Source organism: Ovis canadensis, chromosome 15 (assembly GCF_042477335.2).
Source record: "Ovis canadensis isolate MfBH-ARS-UI-01 breed Bighorn chromosome 15, ARS-UI_OviCan_v2, whole genome shotgun sequence".
NCBI classification, from domain to species: domain Eukaryota; kingdom Metazoa; phylum Chordata; class Mammalia; order Artiodactyla; family Bovidae; genus Ovis; species Ovis canadensis.
The window spans coordinates 15,721,785-15,735,748 of NC_091259.1; the positions used below are offsets into that span (position 1 = coordinate 15,721,785).

The window sequence follows — 13,964 nt, forward strand, 5'->3', positions numbered from 1 at the left end:
CTCATGTCCATCGAGTCAGTGATGCCAGCCAACCATCTCATCCTCTGTCGTCCCCTTCTCCTCCTGCCCCCAATCCCTCCCTGCGTAGGGGTCTTTCTCAATGAGTCAGCTTTTCACATCAGGTGGCCAAAGTACTGGAGTTTCAGCTTTGGCATCGTTCCTTCCAGTGAATATTCAGGACTGATTTCCTTTAGGAATGGACTGGTTGGATCTCCTTGGTGTCCAAGGGACTCTCAAGAGTCTTCTCCAACACCACAGTTCAAAAGCATTAATTCTAAGGCGCTCAGATTTCTTTATGGTCCAACCCTCACATCCATACATGACTACTGGAAAAACCATAACTTTGACTAGATGGACCTTTGTCAGCAACATAATGTCTCTGCTTTTTAATAAGCTGTCTAGGTTAGTCATAGCTTTTCTTCTAAGGAGCAAGAGTCTTTTAATTTCACGGCTGCAGTCACCATCTGCAGTGATTTTGGAGCCCCCGAAATTAAAGTCTTTCAGTGTTTCCACTGTTTACCCATCTATTTGCAATTAAGTGATGGGACCAGATGCCATGATCTCAGTTTTCTAAATGCTTAAGGCATTTTAAGTTTAAGGTAAATTTTTCACTTTCCTCTTTCACTTTCATCAAGAGGCTCTTTAGTTCCTCTTCGCTTGTTGCCATAATGGTGGTATCATCTGCGTATCTGAGATTACTGATATTTCTCCCAGCAATCATGACTCTTGCTTGTGATTCATCCAGGATGGCATTTCACATGATGTACCCTGCATATAAGTTAAATAAGCAGGGTGACAATGTAAAGCCTGACGTACTCCTTTCCCACTTTGGAACCAGTCTGTTTTCCATGTCCAGTTCTAACTGTTGCTTCCTGACCTGCATATAGATTTCTCAGGAGGCAGGTAAGGTAGTCTGGTATTCCCATCTCTTTAAGAATTTTCCAGTTTATTGTGATCCACACAGTCAAAGGCTCTGGCATAGTCGATAAAGCAGAAGTAGATGTTTTTCTGGAATTCTCTCGCTTTTTCAATGATCCAGCGGATATTGGCAATTTGATCTCTGGTTCCTCTGCCCTTTTAAAATCCAGCTTGAACATCTGGAAGTTCACCGTTTATGTACTGTTGAAGCCTGTTCAGGAGGATTTTGAGCATTACTTTGCTGGTGTGTGAGATGACTGCAGCTGTGTGGTAGTTTGAACATTCTTTGGCATTCCCTTTCTTTGGGATTGGAATGAAAACTGACCTTTTCCAGTCCTTTGGTCACTGCTGAATTTTTCAAATTTGCCGGCATACTGAGTGCAATACTTTCACAGCACCATTGTTTAGGATTTGAAACAGCTCAACTGGAATTCATCACCTCCACTAGCTTTGTTTGTAGTGATGCTTCCTAAGGCCCACTTGACTTCACATTCCAGAATGTCTGGTTCTAGGTGAGTGATCAAACTATCACGGTTAAGTGAGTCATGAAAATCTTTTTTGTATAGCTCTTCTGTGTATTCTTCTTACCTCCTCTTAATATCTTCTGCTTCTGTGAGGTCCATACTGTTTCTGTCCTTTATTGTGCCCGTCTTTGAATGAAATGTTACCTTGGCATCTCTAATTCATTTGAAGAGATCTCTAGTCTTTCCCATTCTACTGTTTTCCTGTATTTCTATGCACTGATTACTGAGGAAGTCTTTCTTATCTCTCTTTGCTATTATTTGGGACTCTGCATTCAGATGGGTATATCTTTCCTTTTCTCCTTTGCCTTTAGCTTCTCTTCTTTTCTCAGCTATTTCTAAGGCCTCCTCAGACAACCATTTTGCCTTTTTGCATTTTTTCCCTTGGGGATGGTCTTGATCACTGCCTCTGTACAATGTCATGAACCTCCATCCATAGTTCTTCAAGCACTCTATCAGATCTAATCCCTTGAATCTCCTTGTCACTTCCACTGTATAATGTAAGGTATTTGTTTTAGGTTATGCCTGGATGGTCTAGTGGTTTTCCCCACTTTTTTCATTTGAATCTGAATCTTCAATAAGGAGTTCATGCCTGGATGGTCTAGTGGTTTTCCCTACTTTTTTCATTTGAATCAGAATCTTCAATAAGGAGTTCAAGATCTGAGCCACAGTAGGCTCCTGGTCTTGTTTTTGCTGACTGCATAGAGCTTCTCCATCTTTAGCTGCAAAGAATATAATCAATCTGACTTCAGTATTGACCATCTGGTGATGTTCATTTGTAGAGTATTCTCTTCTGTTATTGGAAGAGGGTGTTTTCTATGACCAGTGTATTCTCTTTGCAAAACTTTGCCAGCCTTTGCCCTGCTTCATTCTGTACTCCAAGGCCAAATTTGCCTGTTACTCCAGGTATCTCTTGTCTTCCTATTTTTGAATTCCATCCCCTATATTGAAAAATCCATCTTTTTTGGGTGTTAGTTCTAGAAGTTTTTGTAGGTCTTCATAGAACAGTTCAACTTTAGCTTCTTCAGCATTACTGGTTGGGGCACAGGAACTGTATAATTTAGATCAAATGGATAAATTCCTAGAAACATATTACCTTCTAAGACTGAAATATAAAGAAATAAAATATCTGAATAGACAGATTATTAGTAAAGAGATTACAAAAAAAAAAGAAAAGAATCCCAACAAAAAGAATCCCAACAGCATCAGACTGTTTCATCTGTAAATTTTATCAAACATTCAAAGACTGAATATCTATCCTCAAACTAATCCAAAAAGTGAAGAAGACAGAACATTTCCAAACTCATTTTATAAAGCCAGCGTTATCCTGATAACAAAAACAGACAAGGACAGATAAAAAACGAAAATTACAGGCCAACATCTCCAATGAAAGTAGATATAAAAGTCTTCAACAAAATACTAGCAAACTGAATTCGTGTATGCTGCATGTTGGTTGCTTCAGACTGTGTGCTAGTTATGTCCAACTCTTTCTGACCCTATGGATTGTAGCCCACAAGGCTCCTCTGTCCATAGGATTCTCCAGGTAAAAATACTGGAGTGCATTGTCATGCCCTCCTCCAGGGGATCTTCCTGGCCCAGGTTTTGAACCCTCCTCTCTAGTGTCTTGTGCATTGGCAGGCAGGTTCTTTAACACTAGTGCCATCTGAGAAGCCAAACTGAATTCAATCGTATATGAAATTAAAATAAAAAGGAAAATAAAATAAAAAGAAAAGGACAATCATGATCATTAAGTGAGACTTGTTCCAAGGATGCAAAGTTTATTCAATCAATAAACATGATACTCATACTTAAATAATGAATCATAAAAAATGTAGGACTGTCTCCAAAGATGCAGAGAAAGCATTTCACAAAATTCAGCATCTAATTATGATAAACACTCTCAACAAAGTGGGCAGAGAGGGTACATATTTTGACACAATAGAGGCTATATATGACAAGCCCAAGGATAATACCATACTCATTGGTGAAAAGCTGAAAGGTATTCCTTTCAGATTAGGAACTATATAGAAGAATGCTCACTCTAACTACTTTTATTCAACATAGTATTGGAAGTACCAGCCACAGCAGTTAGGGGAAAAAAGAAATAACAGGAATCTCAACTGGAAAGGAAGATGAAAAAATATCAGTATTTGCAGGTGACATGATACTATAAAAAAAAAAAAAACAACTATAGAGTCCACCAAAAACAAAAACAAAAACAAACACCCACCTATTCAGTTCAGTTCAGCTCAGCCACTCAGTCGTGTCCGACTCTTTGCGACCCCATGAATCGCAGCACCCCAGGCCTCCCTGTCCATCACCAACTCCCGGAGTTCACTCAGACTCACATCCATTGAGTCAGTGATGCCATCCAGCCATGTCATCTTCTGTCGTCCCCTTCTCCTCCTGCCCCCAATCCCTCCCAGCATCAGAGTCTTTTCCAATGAGTCAAGTCTTCGCATGAGGTGGCCAAACTACTGGACTTTTGGCTTCAGCATCATTCCCTCCAAAGAAACCCCAGGGCTGATCTCCTTGCAGTCCGAGGGACTCTCAAGAGTCTTCTCCAACACCACAGTTCAAAAGCATCAATTCTTCAGTGCTCAGCCTTCTTCACAGTCCAACTCTCACATCCATACATGACTACTGGGAAAACCATAGCCTTGACTAGATGGACCTTAGTCGGCAAAGTAATGTCTCTGCTTTTCAATATACTATCTAGGTTGGTCATGACTTTTCTTCCAAGGAGTAAGTGTCTTTTAACTTCATGGCTGCAATCACCATCTGCAGTGATTTTGGAGCCCCCAAAAATAAAGTCTGACACTGTTTCCCCATCTATTTCCCATGAAGTGATGGGACCAGATGCCATGATCTTCATTTTCTGAATGTTGAGCTTCAAGCCAACTTTTTCACTCCCTTCTTTCACTTTCATCAAGAAGCTTTTTAGTTCTTCACTTTCTGCCCTAAGGGTGGTGTCATCTGCATATCTGAGGTTATTGATCTTTCTCCCGGCAATCTTGATTCCAGATTGTGCTTCTCCCAGTCCAGCGTTTCTCATGATGTACTCTGCATATAAGTTAAATAAGCAGGGTGACAGTATACAGCCTTGACATACTCCTTTTCCTATTTGGAACCAGTCTGTTGTTCCATGTCCAGTTCTAATTGTTGCTTCTTGACCTGCATATAGGTTTCTCAAGAGGCAGGTCAGGTGGTCTGGTATTCCCATCTCTTGAAGAATTTTCCACAGTTTACTGTGATCCACACAGTCATAGACTTTGGCATAGTCAATAAAGCAGAAATAGATGTTTTTTTCTGGAACTCTCTTGCTTTTTCCATGATCCAGTGGATGATGGCAATTTGATCTCTGGTTCCTCTGCCTTTTCTAAAACCAACTTGAACATCTGAAAGTTCATGGTTCACATATTGCTGAAGCCTGGCTTGGAGAATTTTGAGCATTACTTTACTAGCATGTGAGATGAGTGCAATTGTGTGGTAGTTTGAGCATTCTTTGGCATTACCTTTCTTTGGGATTGGAATGAAAACTGACCTTTTCCAGTCCTGTGGCCACTGCTGAGTTTTCCAAATTTGCTGGCATATTGAGTGAAGCACTTTCACAGCATCATGTTTCAGGATTTGAAATAGCTCAACTGGAATTCCATCACCTCCACTAGCTTTGTTCGTAGTGATGCTTTCTAAGGCCCACTTGGCTTCACATTCCAGGACGTCTGGCTCTAGGTGAGTGATCACACCATCATGATTATCTGGGTTGTGAAGACCTTTTTTGTACAGTTCTTCTGTGTATTCTTGCTACCTCTTCTTAATATCTTCTGCTTCTGTTAGGTCCAGACCATTTCTGTCCTTTATTGAGCCCACGTTTGCATGAAATGTTCCCTTGGTATCTCTAATTTTCTTGAAGAGATCGCTAGTCTTTCCCATTCTGTTGTTTTTCTCTATTTCTTTGCATTGGTCGCTGAAGAAGGCTTTCTTATCTTTCCTTGCTATTCTTTGGAACTCTGCATTCAGATGCTTATATCTTTCCTTTTCTCCTTTGCTTTTTGCTTCTCTTCTTTTCACTGCTATTTGTAAGGCCTCCTCAGACAGCCATTGTGCTTTTTTGCATTTCTTTTCCATGGGGATGGTCTTGATCCCTGTCTCCTGTACAATGTCACGAACCTCTGTCCATAGTTCATCAGGCACTCTATCCATCAGATCTAGGCCCTTAAATCTATTTCTCACTTCCACTGTATAATCATAAAGGATTTGATTGAGGTCATACCTGAATGGTCTAGTGGTTTTCCCTCTTTTCTTCAATTTCAGTCTGAATTTGGCAATAAGGAGTTCAACTCTTAGAACTAACAAACGATTTTAGTAAAGTTTCATCATACAAAATCAACATATAGGAATCTCCTGTATTCCTATAACTAATGACAAAACATCAGAAAAAGAAATTAAGAAAACAATCGCATTTACAACCGCATAAAAAAGAAACACCTTGGAGGAATTCAATAATTTTATGGAACCATGACAGAATCTGATAAGGCAGATTTCAGACAAAAGAATCATCAGAAAAACAAAACCCTAAATGAATAAATTAAAGCGGGAGGTATCAAACTCCTTGATTTCAAAGTAAACTACAAAGTCACGGTAGTCAAAGAGAGTATGGTAAGGGCATAAATACAGACATAAATCAACGGGAGAGAGTGAAGGGTCCAGAAATAAACCCATATGCATGGTTAAATAATTTATGACAAAGGAGTCAAGAATATAAAATAGAAAAGGCAGCCTCTTCAATAAATGGTGCTTGGAAAACTAGACAGACACTTGCAAAGACATGAATATAGTATCACACACAAAAAGTCAAATTTAAATGTTTTACAACTTAAACATAAGACCTGAATCCATAAAAATTCTAGAAGAAAATGTAGGCAATAAGCTCCTTAGTATCAGTGTTGACATCGAATTTTTTGGATCTGACCTTTTTTGTTGCAAAGGCAACCAAAGCAAAAATAAACAAGTGGGCCTATATGAAACTGAATAGCTTCTTTACAGCAAAGGAAATCATCAACAAAATGCACTGGGTGACCTACTGAATAAGGGGAAAATATTTGCAAATCATATATATTATAAGGGGTAAATGTCAAAAAATATATAAAGATTTCAAACAATTGAATGGTAAAACATAATTTACTTAAAAATGGGCAGAAGATTTATGTATTTTATTCAAAACACACACAGGTGGTCAATAGGCACATGAAAAGACATTTAACACCACTAATCATCAGAGAAATGCAATCAAAATGAGGTATCACTCATACCTGCTAGAATGGCTCTTATCCAAAGGATAAAAACAGAGAAGTTTTACAGAAAATGTGGAGAGAAGGGAAACTTTGTACACTATTGGTGGGAATGCATACTGGAGCAGCAACTATGGAAAAGAGTACAAAGGTACCCCAAGGTTTAAGAACAAACTACCATAAGATCCAGCTATACCACTTCTGGGTATTTATCCAAAGAAAATGAAAAATATGAATTCGAAAAGATATATCCATCTCTACACTCACTGTGGCATTATTTACAATAGCTAAGACACAGACACAATCTAAATTAACACTGATGGGAGAATTGGATAAAGAAGATAAGGTATATACACAAAATGGACTACTGCTTGGCTATAAAAAAGAAAAATTTTTGTTTGCCATTTGCAATAATATGGAGGGAACTCAAAGGCATCTTGTTAAGTGAAATGAGTCAGAGAAGGACAAATACCATACGATTTCACTTATATGTGGAATATAAACAATAAAACAAAGAAAAAAGAAAACAAATTCAGATTCATGGGTATCAGAGGGAAGGGCATTGGAGGGTGGGTGAAGTAGATGAAAGAGGACAACTTTATGGTGACAGATGGTACTAGACTTATTGCAGTAATGACTTTACAGTTTATACAGAAAGTAATTATATTGTTGTACAGCTGAAACTAATTTGTTATTTTTGTTCTTGTGGTTTAGTGGCTCAGTCGTGTCTATACTCTTTGCGACCCTATGGACTGTATCCTGCCAGGCTATCCATGGGATCCCCCAGGCAAGAATACTGGAGTGGACTGCCATTTACTTCAACTAAAAAAAAAAAATCTACATGATAACATTTCAAATAATTATTAAAGCAACTTACTTTCTTCTTTCTTGCTGATAATCGCAGGCAGGGTATAAATCTAAAACACAAAAAAAGTCAGCCAGTCATCTGCAGTTAATGAGCCACAACAGACAATGACCAGGGTGATACTGGTTCAGTGATATACAAAGGGAGTGTCCTGATTTCAAAGTCCTACCACTACTGTATGCACAATGCCCTCCTCCAATCTTGCCTCCCACTCCTTTTCCTCCCTTGCTGTCCTGCCCTGGGCAAAGGTTTACCCCTTTCCCTCGGATCTAAGCATCTCATTCTATTCTCTAACACGATGCACAATCTCCCTTCTTCAGGAAGTACCTCACGATGGATGCACCTGATTGTTTCCTCCTCAAATTACCTGCTTAGCATTTTTTCTCAGCATGTACCTAACTTGTGCTTGTTAAGCTATCACACTGTCTTCTAAATTTCCTCTAGGTCAGGGCTTGCCTCTTAACTATTAGCAGTAAAGAGACAAGTTGCTTTGTTTTTAATTTTTAATCTGTCACTGATGGATAATTTTGTAAATTACAAAAAAAAAGTGTAAATGTAATCAACAATCAAGAATAGACAGTCTAAATTTTTTTATTATTAAATTCAACAGATATAAAATGACTTCTAATTGCTACAAAATTTTCCAGATCCTTAATCATAATCTCTGCACTCAGTGTAGCCTGGTAATAGTTTATAGGATAGACTCAAAGTCTAGGGTCCACACTCTGTGTAGCTCTGCTGTTGCACAGGTACTTTTCACAAGTTCTTTGCCATTTAAAAGACAGTCTTCCAGGGACAGGCTGGTGTCTTCTATTGGCTCTGTGTGCTCATCCCCCTAAGCACTCAGTGCTGTGTGCGTCACAGACGTCATCAGTGGCATATTCCCTTTTTTATATAAGCCTCCCTGACCATTTCAAGTAAATTTATGTCAACATCAAAATATCTATTAGAAAACTGGGGATCTGGACTGAGGGAAATGTCAAGTTACAAACAGTTTTACCAAAGGAGACTTCTAACCCATGGTCTAGGTTACCCTGAAATTTGTTCATCATACTGATCATAAAACCTCACACTGGCCTTGCAAAGAGTAGACACTCAAGAACTATTAGCAAAACAAAGCAATCCAATCAATGTAGCCAAATAAAATTACCTTTTTAAAGTAATTTTAGGGTTTTAAATTAGTCCTAGAAGTCTCCCTGAAAAACAAATTCAAAAGAGTCTCTACTCCTGATTTGCTATTTTAATATTTTTAAATATACTATACATAGGCATATAAATTTTTTTAGATGTACTTTGCAATTATTAGAACAATAAAATCAAAATTAGAAAATGAGTCATATTCCTACCGGTTCCTTCCCATCCATGGCTTCAAGCCAGAGTTTTCGATTAGCTTCTGAAAAGGCTTGCAATGTGATGATTCCATGCCTATTAAAAATAAGTATTATATATATTCAATTCACTTATTTATGCCTTTAAACATATGCTGTTTATTTAAATTCTTAATTAATTAATTCTTAGTTAACTAAGTAAAATTTGAAGAAAAAGCAGGAAAGAGAAAAAAATGAAAAGAGAAAATAATATAGATAGGAGAGAAAAGAATAAATAAATTAAAAAATTATAAAAGAAATCCTAAGTGTTTTAGGTATAAGACTGTCCGAAGGAGGCTAGTCTCAAACTACTTCCCCTAAAATGACTGAAAAGGATGACAGAGCCACATTCATCAAAGTTCAAAACCACCTAAACATTCCATAAGATGTGAATAATTAAGAATATGACCCAGGGTATTATCATATAGTCACTAAAAATAATTACAATGAATATATAGCAATGTGGACTTCCCTGGTGGCTCAGATAGTAAGGCATCTGCCTACATCATGGGAGACCCAGGTTCAGTCCCTGGGTTGGGAAGATCCCCTGGAGAAGGAAATGGCGACCCACTCCAATACTCTTGCCTGGAAAATCCCATGGATGGAAGAGCATGGTAGGCTACAGTCCCTGGGGTTGCTAAGAGTCGGACATGACTGAGCCACTTCAGTTTCATATAGCAATAGGAGAAGCCTTATACCATAACTAGTTAATTTTACAGAAGAAAATAAGACCAAAGTGTTTATACAATGATCACAGTATTATCATTAACACTTTAGAAAACAACTCTCTCCCATGCACCCATTCTGAATTAGCTACTTGAGGATGTGCTTCAAGAAAGAGCAAGCAAAGGGAGAGATGAAATCAATATGAAGACAATGACAGAAAATACAGGAAAAAAAGTGAAATTAACCTAATGAACTGTGCAAGCTGTTCATAGGATAAACAGAAACGTAGAGGGCTGTGTGACAAGGTAAAGAAGAAGGAAATCTCATTTAAATATTGTGTAATGGGGAAGCCAATTACAAGCCTAGAATGAGCTAAAACTGTGAGAAAGGGATATGTCTTCATGGGTACAAGAAAATGGATCATTATATTGATAAGAAATGGATAAACTGATTATAAAGATCAAAGTAATTTTATCTTGGGTAATTTAAGCCAGTTTAAAACAGCAGTAATAACAGCAATACTTTAGGCTGTTTATTGCGTGCCAGGCACTGTTACGTCTCCTTCATTAACCTATTTATTCCTCACAACAACCCTTTGATGTGCGTAGTGACTAGCCTTGTTTTACAGATGAAAAGAACTGAAGCACAGGGTTTAACAGCGTGCTCCAAGGTTATATATCTAGAAAGCACTGAAAAAAGAAAAGAAAAATCACTAATATGTTAGTATTCATCTACACAGAAAATCAAGACGTTCCTATCACAAAATTATTAAAACCAATGGACATAGATTGATATATAAAAAAAATTACTAGCCTTTACACAGCAGTTTCAACCATAAAACAAAAATGCATTTCTACTAATCAAAGAATTCTATTCAAAATTTCAATGAAAAGAAGACACCCAAAAATAAAATGGGGGGAAGAAAAGATACATAAAATCTTAGGGACAGTTCAATTCACCATTTTTAATCTAATAACTTAATAGAACTCCAGTCAAAAATCCCGAAGGAATTTTTGGAGAGAAAAGTAAACTTGCTCAGCAGATCTACGAAGTATAAGAACACAGGGCCAAAACAGCTAACACTGTTTTAAAGAAGCATAAGAATGGGGCCATGTCTTACTAAATAATTATAATATGTAAGCTGTGGTATATAACAGTGTATACAGTATGTCAGAATGTTATATATATATATATATATATATGTGGTATATATTCACATGCAAAGCTAGAGTATTCAGAAGCATGGTGGTAATATAGGGGAAGAATAGATTATGGAATACAACAGAGATCGAGAAAACATACATACTTTTCCTGACTTTGTTTCTATTCTACCTGAAACGATAAATGAGTACAGCTGAACAGTTCCGTTAGATGACGAGCTTGGCTGCACAGCCTTTATGTCTCTCCCAATATCCTGTGACTAAGAATGCCCAGAACAGCGCTGTGTGCGTGGAAGGCACGGAATTTCACTGGCCGAAGGAAGCTTTCGGCAAGTGCAGCAGTGTCTTTTTTTATGCTTTGGCACAAGGCCGCTAGGTTTCAAAACCATACAGAAAGCTGACCCGGGAGCCATGAACAATGCTGTCAGGTTCCTTCACTGGATGGGGACCCTAGTCCAGTGTGTGCGTTTTTCAGATTCTTCGCTGCATGATATTACCCTTTGGTAGCACTCTGTGTCTAATTTATTTTTTTGAAAGCATCATGTAATCCATATTTATTGAATAAACAAGTGAGAGAATGAATTAAACATATATTTCTTTTTTAAAAAGAGACTGAAAAACAAGCACTTTATGCTGTTTCATATTTACAGCTATACACAGAAAAAAATTAAACCAAATTAAAACACAGAAAGTGAAAAGTTCAAACCTTTCGACCACTTCTATGTCAAAGCAGAATCGTTTATCAATTGAATCTGTCTTTCGTCGGATACAAGATTTTAATTTAAACATTTCTGGTGAGCTAGTAACAAGGCCATTCTGAAACAAGAGGTGGAACATATTTTTGACATGATGACAGAGTGAACTGAAATATATTAAATATACCATCTAAAGTTTCCATATTAAAATAACTCAGAGCACAGTTTATGTATAAAGATCATATTCATGCCCTATTTCTATAAATATTAATACAGAGATGTCTGGCTAATGTTAACTTCCCAACTGTAATACACCAAACAACTTATTACTAAATTAACCACATATATGTTTTATTCAAAGAATTCTGAGAATTCTGTGCCTAGCACCCTTCAACATATTTACTTATCATGTTAAATTATACTATAATGTGTATATATTTGAATCAGAGCTGTGGAGTATTAAATGACAGCTGACAGTTGACTCCAAATCTCAAGAGAGTTAGCAAAATAATATAGCTCTAGTAGATACTTGTTATAACATTATTACTATCATGCATACCATGTGATTCTTCTGCTGGTAACCAATTGCTAGTTTGCTTCTGAAACCAAACCTCTTTGGACAGAATCCAACATAAGCTCAATTCATAATTCTCTTCTATACCTGAAAAGCCATTCAATTTTAAGGAGAATATTTACCTAATGCTTGGTTAATTCTATTATCTCTGGTTGCAAATCTTATAGATTTACTAATAGAACTCTGGCTTAGTCTGTTTATTATCTCACTACTGTCACATGAACTCACTCCTGGGCAACAGCTTTTCTTACGAAAACTTGAGTAGAAACTAAGGTGTGATTACAGCATTTAACAACTTCCTGTGATGGTAGCAATCTAAGATTTCTTTTTCTCTGGTATGTTCTTCTTTACTTTATATCGGTCACTTTGAATTATTAGACTCTATTGAATGCCCAAGCACAATAAGTTTCAGTTGATATATTTGAGTATGTGCCTAAATTAGGTCAACATTTACTACTCCATGATCTATACCACAAATTAGGTGGGGAGTCACTTACTTTCTACCACCTTTATCTTCTAGTCAGTTAAAAGGAGGCGAGCCTCAATAATCTTTAGGATAACTTCCAGCTCTAGGATTCTCAGATGATGGCTCAGTCATCTTATTTGTAGGTCTCAGCGTCTGCCATATTCATATCTTAACTCATAAAAAGATTGCAAACTACGTGCAATAAAGGTGCTGCACTCTGCAGCACTTCCGCAAACAAAGTACACTTAGTTTGTACTGTTCACCACCCATGTGAGACATTCAGTGACTGATTGACTTCAAGGGTACATGAGCACTCACTGTTTTCTTTTGAGAAACTTTGTTGGCCAGCATTTCAGTAAGAAGGACTCAGTGCTTGCAGGGACTGTGGGATGCAGGGACAAACACGGGCTCCCACAGGAAACCACCAGGAAGAAAGAGGCGGACTCCGAGAGCCTCAACCCGCCCCTGACAACCTCTGTGGGCTGCTGGCAAACCAACACCACAAATGACTCTGCTGCCAGGAATGTGAGATGCCATTCACCAAGGTGTCCATACGTGTAATGTAACTGCTTATAAAGATTCATGGCCAAAGTGAAAAAGAAGTACTGGCTGTTCTTTTTAAGTGATCAAGGTCATTTAAAGTGAGGGAAAACTTTTGTGACTTTTCAATTTTTAAAAATTGTGAACACGTTTATTAGAAAAATAAGCACAAAAGATTTTTATTTCCATTACTTAAATAACAAGTTCAGTCAAAAAACAATAGAAAAAAAATGACTCACCATTTTCCCACTGGATTTCACTTCTGAAACACTCATTGTAAAAGTTTTACTTCCTTTATCATATGTACAATAATGTTTAATCCATGTAAAACCAAGAGGTCCTAATGAAAGGAAACAAACGATACAGACTGTTAATATATGAGTTGCATCTAAGTTTGCGCAGTTTTTGACGCTATGAAGTAAAACCGAGGATTTCCATAGACCATGCAAGTCAGTAATGCTTATTGTGAGTGAGAAAGGCCAGACTGGAGCTACAGTGGTGTAGGGTAGAGTGTCTTGCAACCAGACAACTTGGCTTAATTTGCAGCTCTGACACGTACTTGGTAACCTCAAGAGTTACTTTAGCTCTCAGCTTCAGTTATCTCGTCTGTGACAGTGGTTTACCCACGGATGTGGGAAGGATGAGAAGGAACAGTCTGAGGTGCTGTAACAGGTCTCCTTACATCTTCCTTCGTCGTCTACTTGCAAAATTGCCAGAAATACCTTGCTCAAAATTTAGCCAGGTTATTTCATCCTTTTGTTCAAAACTCTCCAATCATTTCCCACATCTCCCCAGATATAAACCGAAGGCTCCAAATGATCTGGATAGAAGGATATTATTGGTCTTACTGCCTTTTGCCTCCTACACTTGCTAGTTACACTGGGCCCTGCTGGTCTCTGAA

General features: G+C 37.7%; 1 protein-coding gene across 1 annotated transcript in view; it reads right to left on the minus strand.

Annotated features, from left to right (window-relative positions):
- ARHGAP42 (Rho GTPase activating protein 42) overlaps positions 1-13,964 on the minus strand; it is a 332,642-nt gene that overhangs the window by 48,696 nt on the left and 269,982 nt on the right. Inside the window, exons 9-12 of the mRNA XM_069554888.1 lie at positions 13,303-13,403; positions 11,495-11,604; positions 8,942-9,020; positions 7,608-7,647 (exon numbers count right to left, since the gene is read on the minus strand). Of these exons, the coding sequence (XP_069410989.1) occupies positions 7,608-7,647; positions 8,942-9,020; positions 11,495-11,604; positions 13,303-13,403 (330 nt within the window). The remainder of the gene's footprint in view (positions 1-7,607; positions 7,648-8,941; positions 9,021-11,494; positions 11,605-13,302; positions 13,404-13,964) is intronic.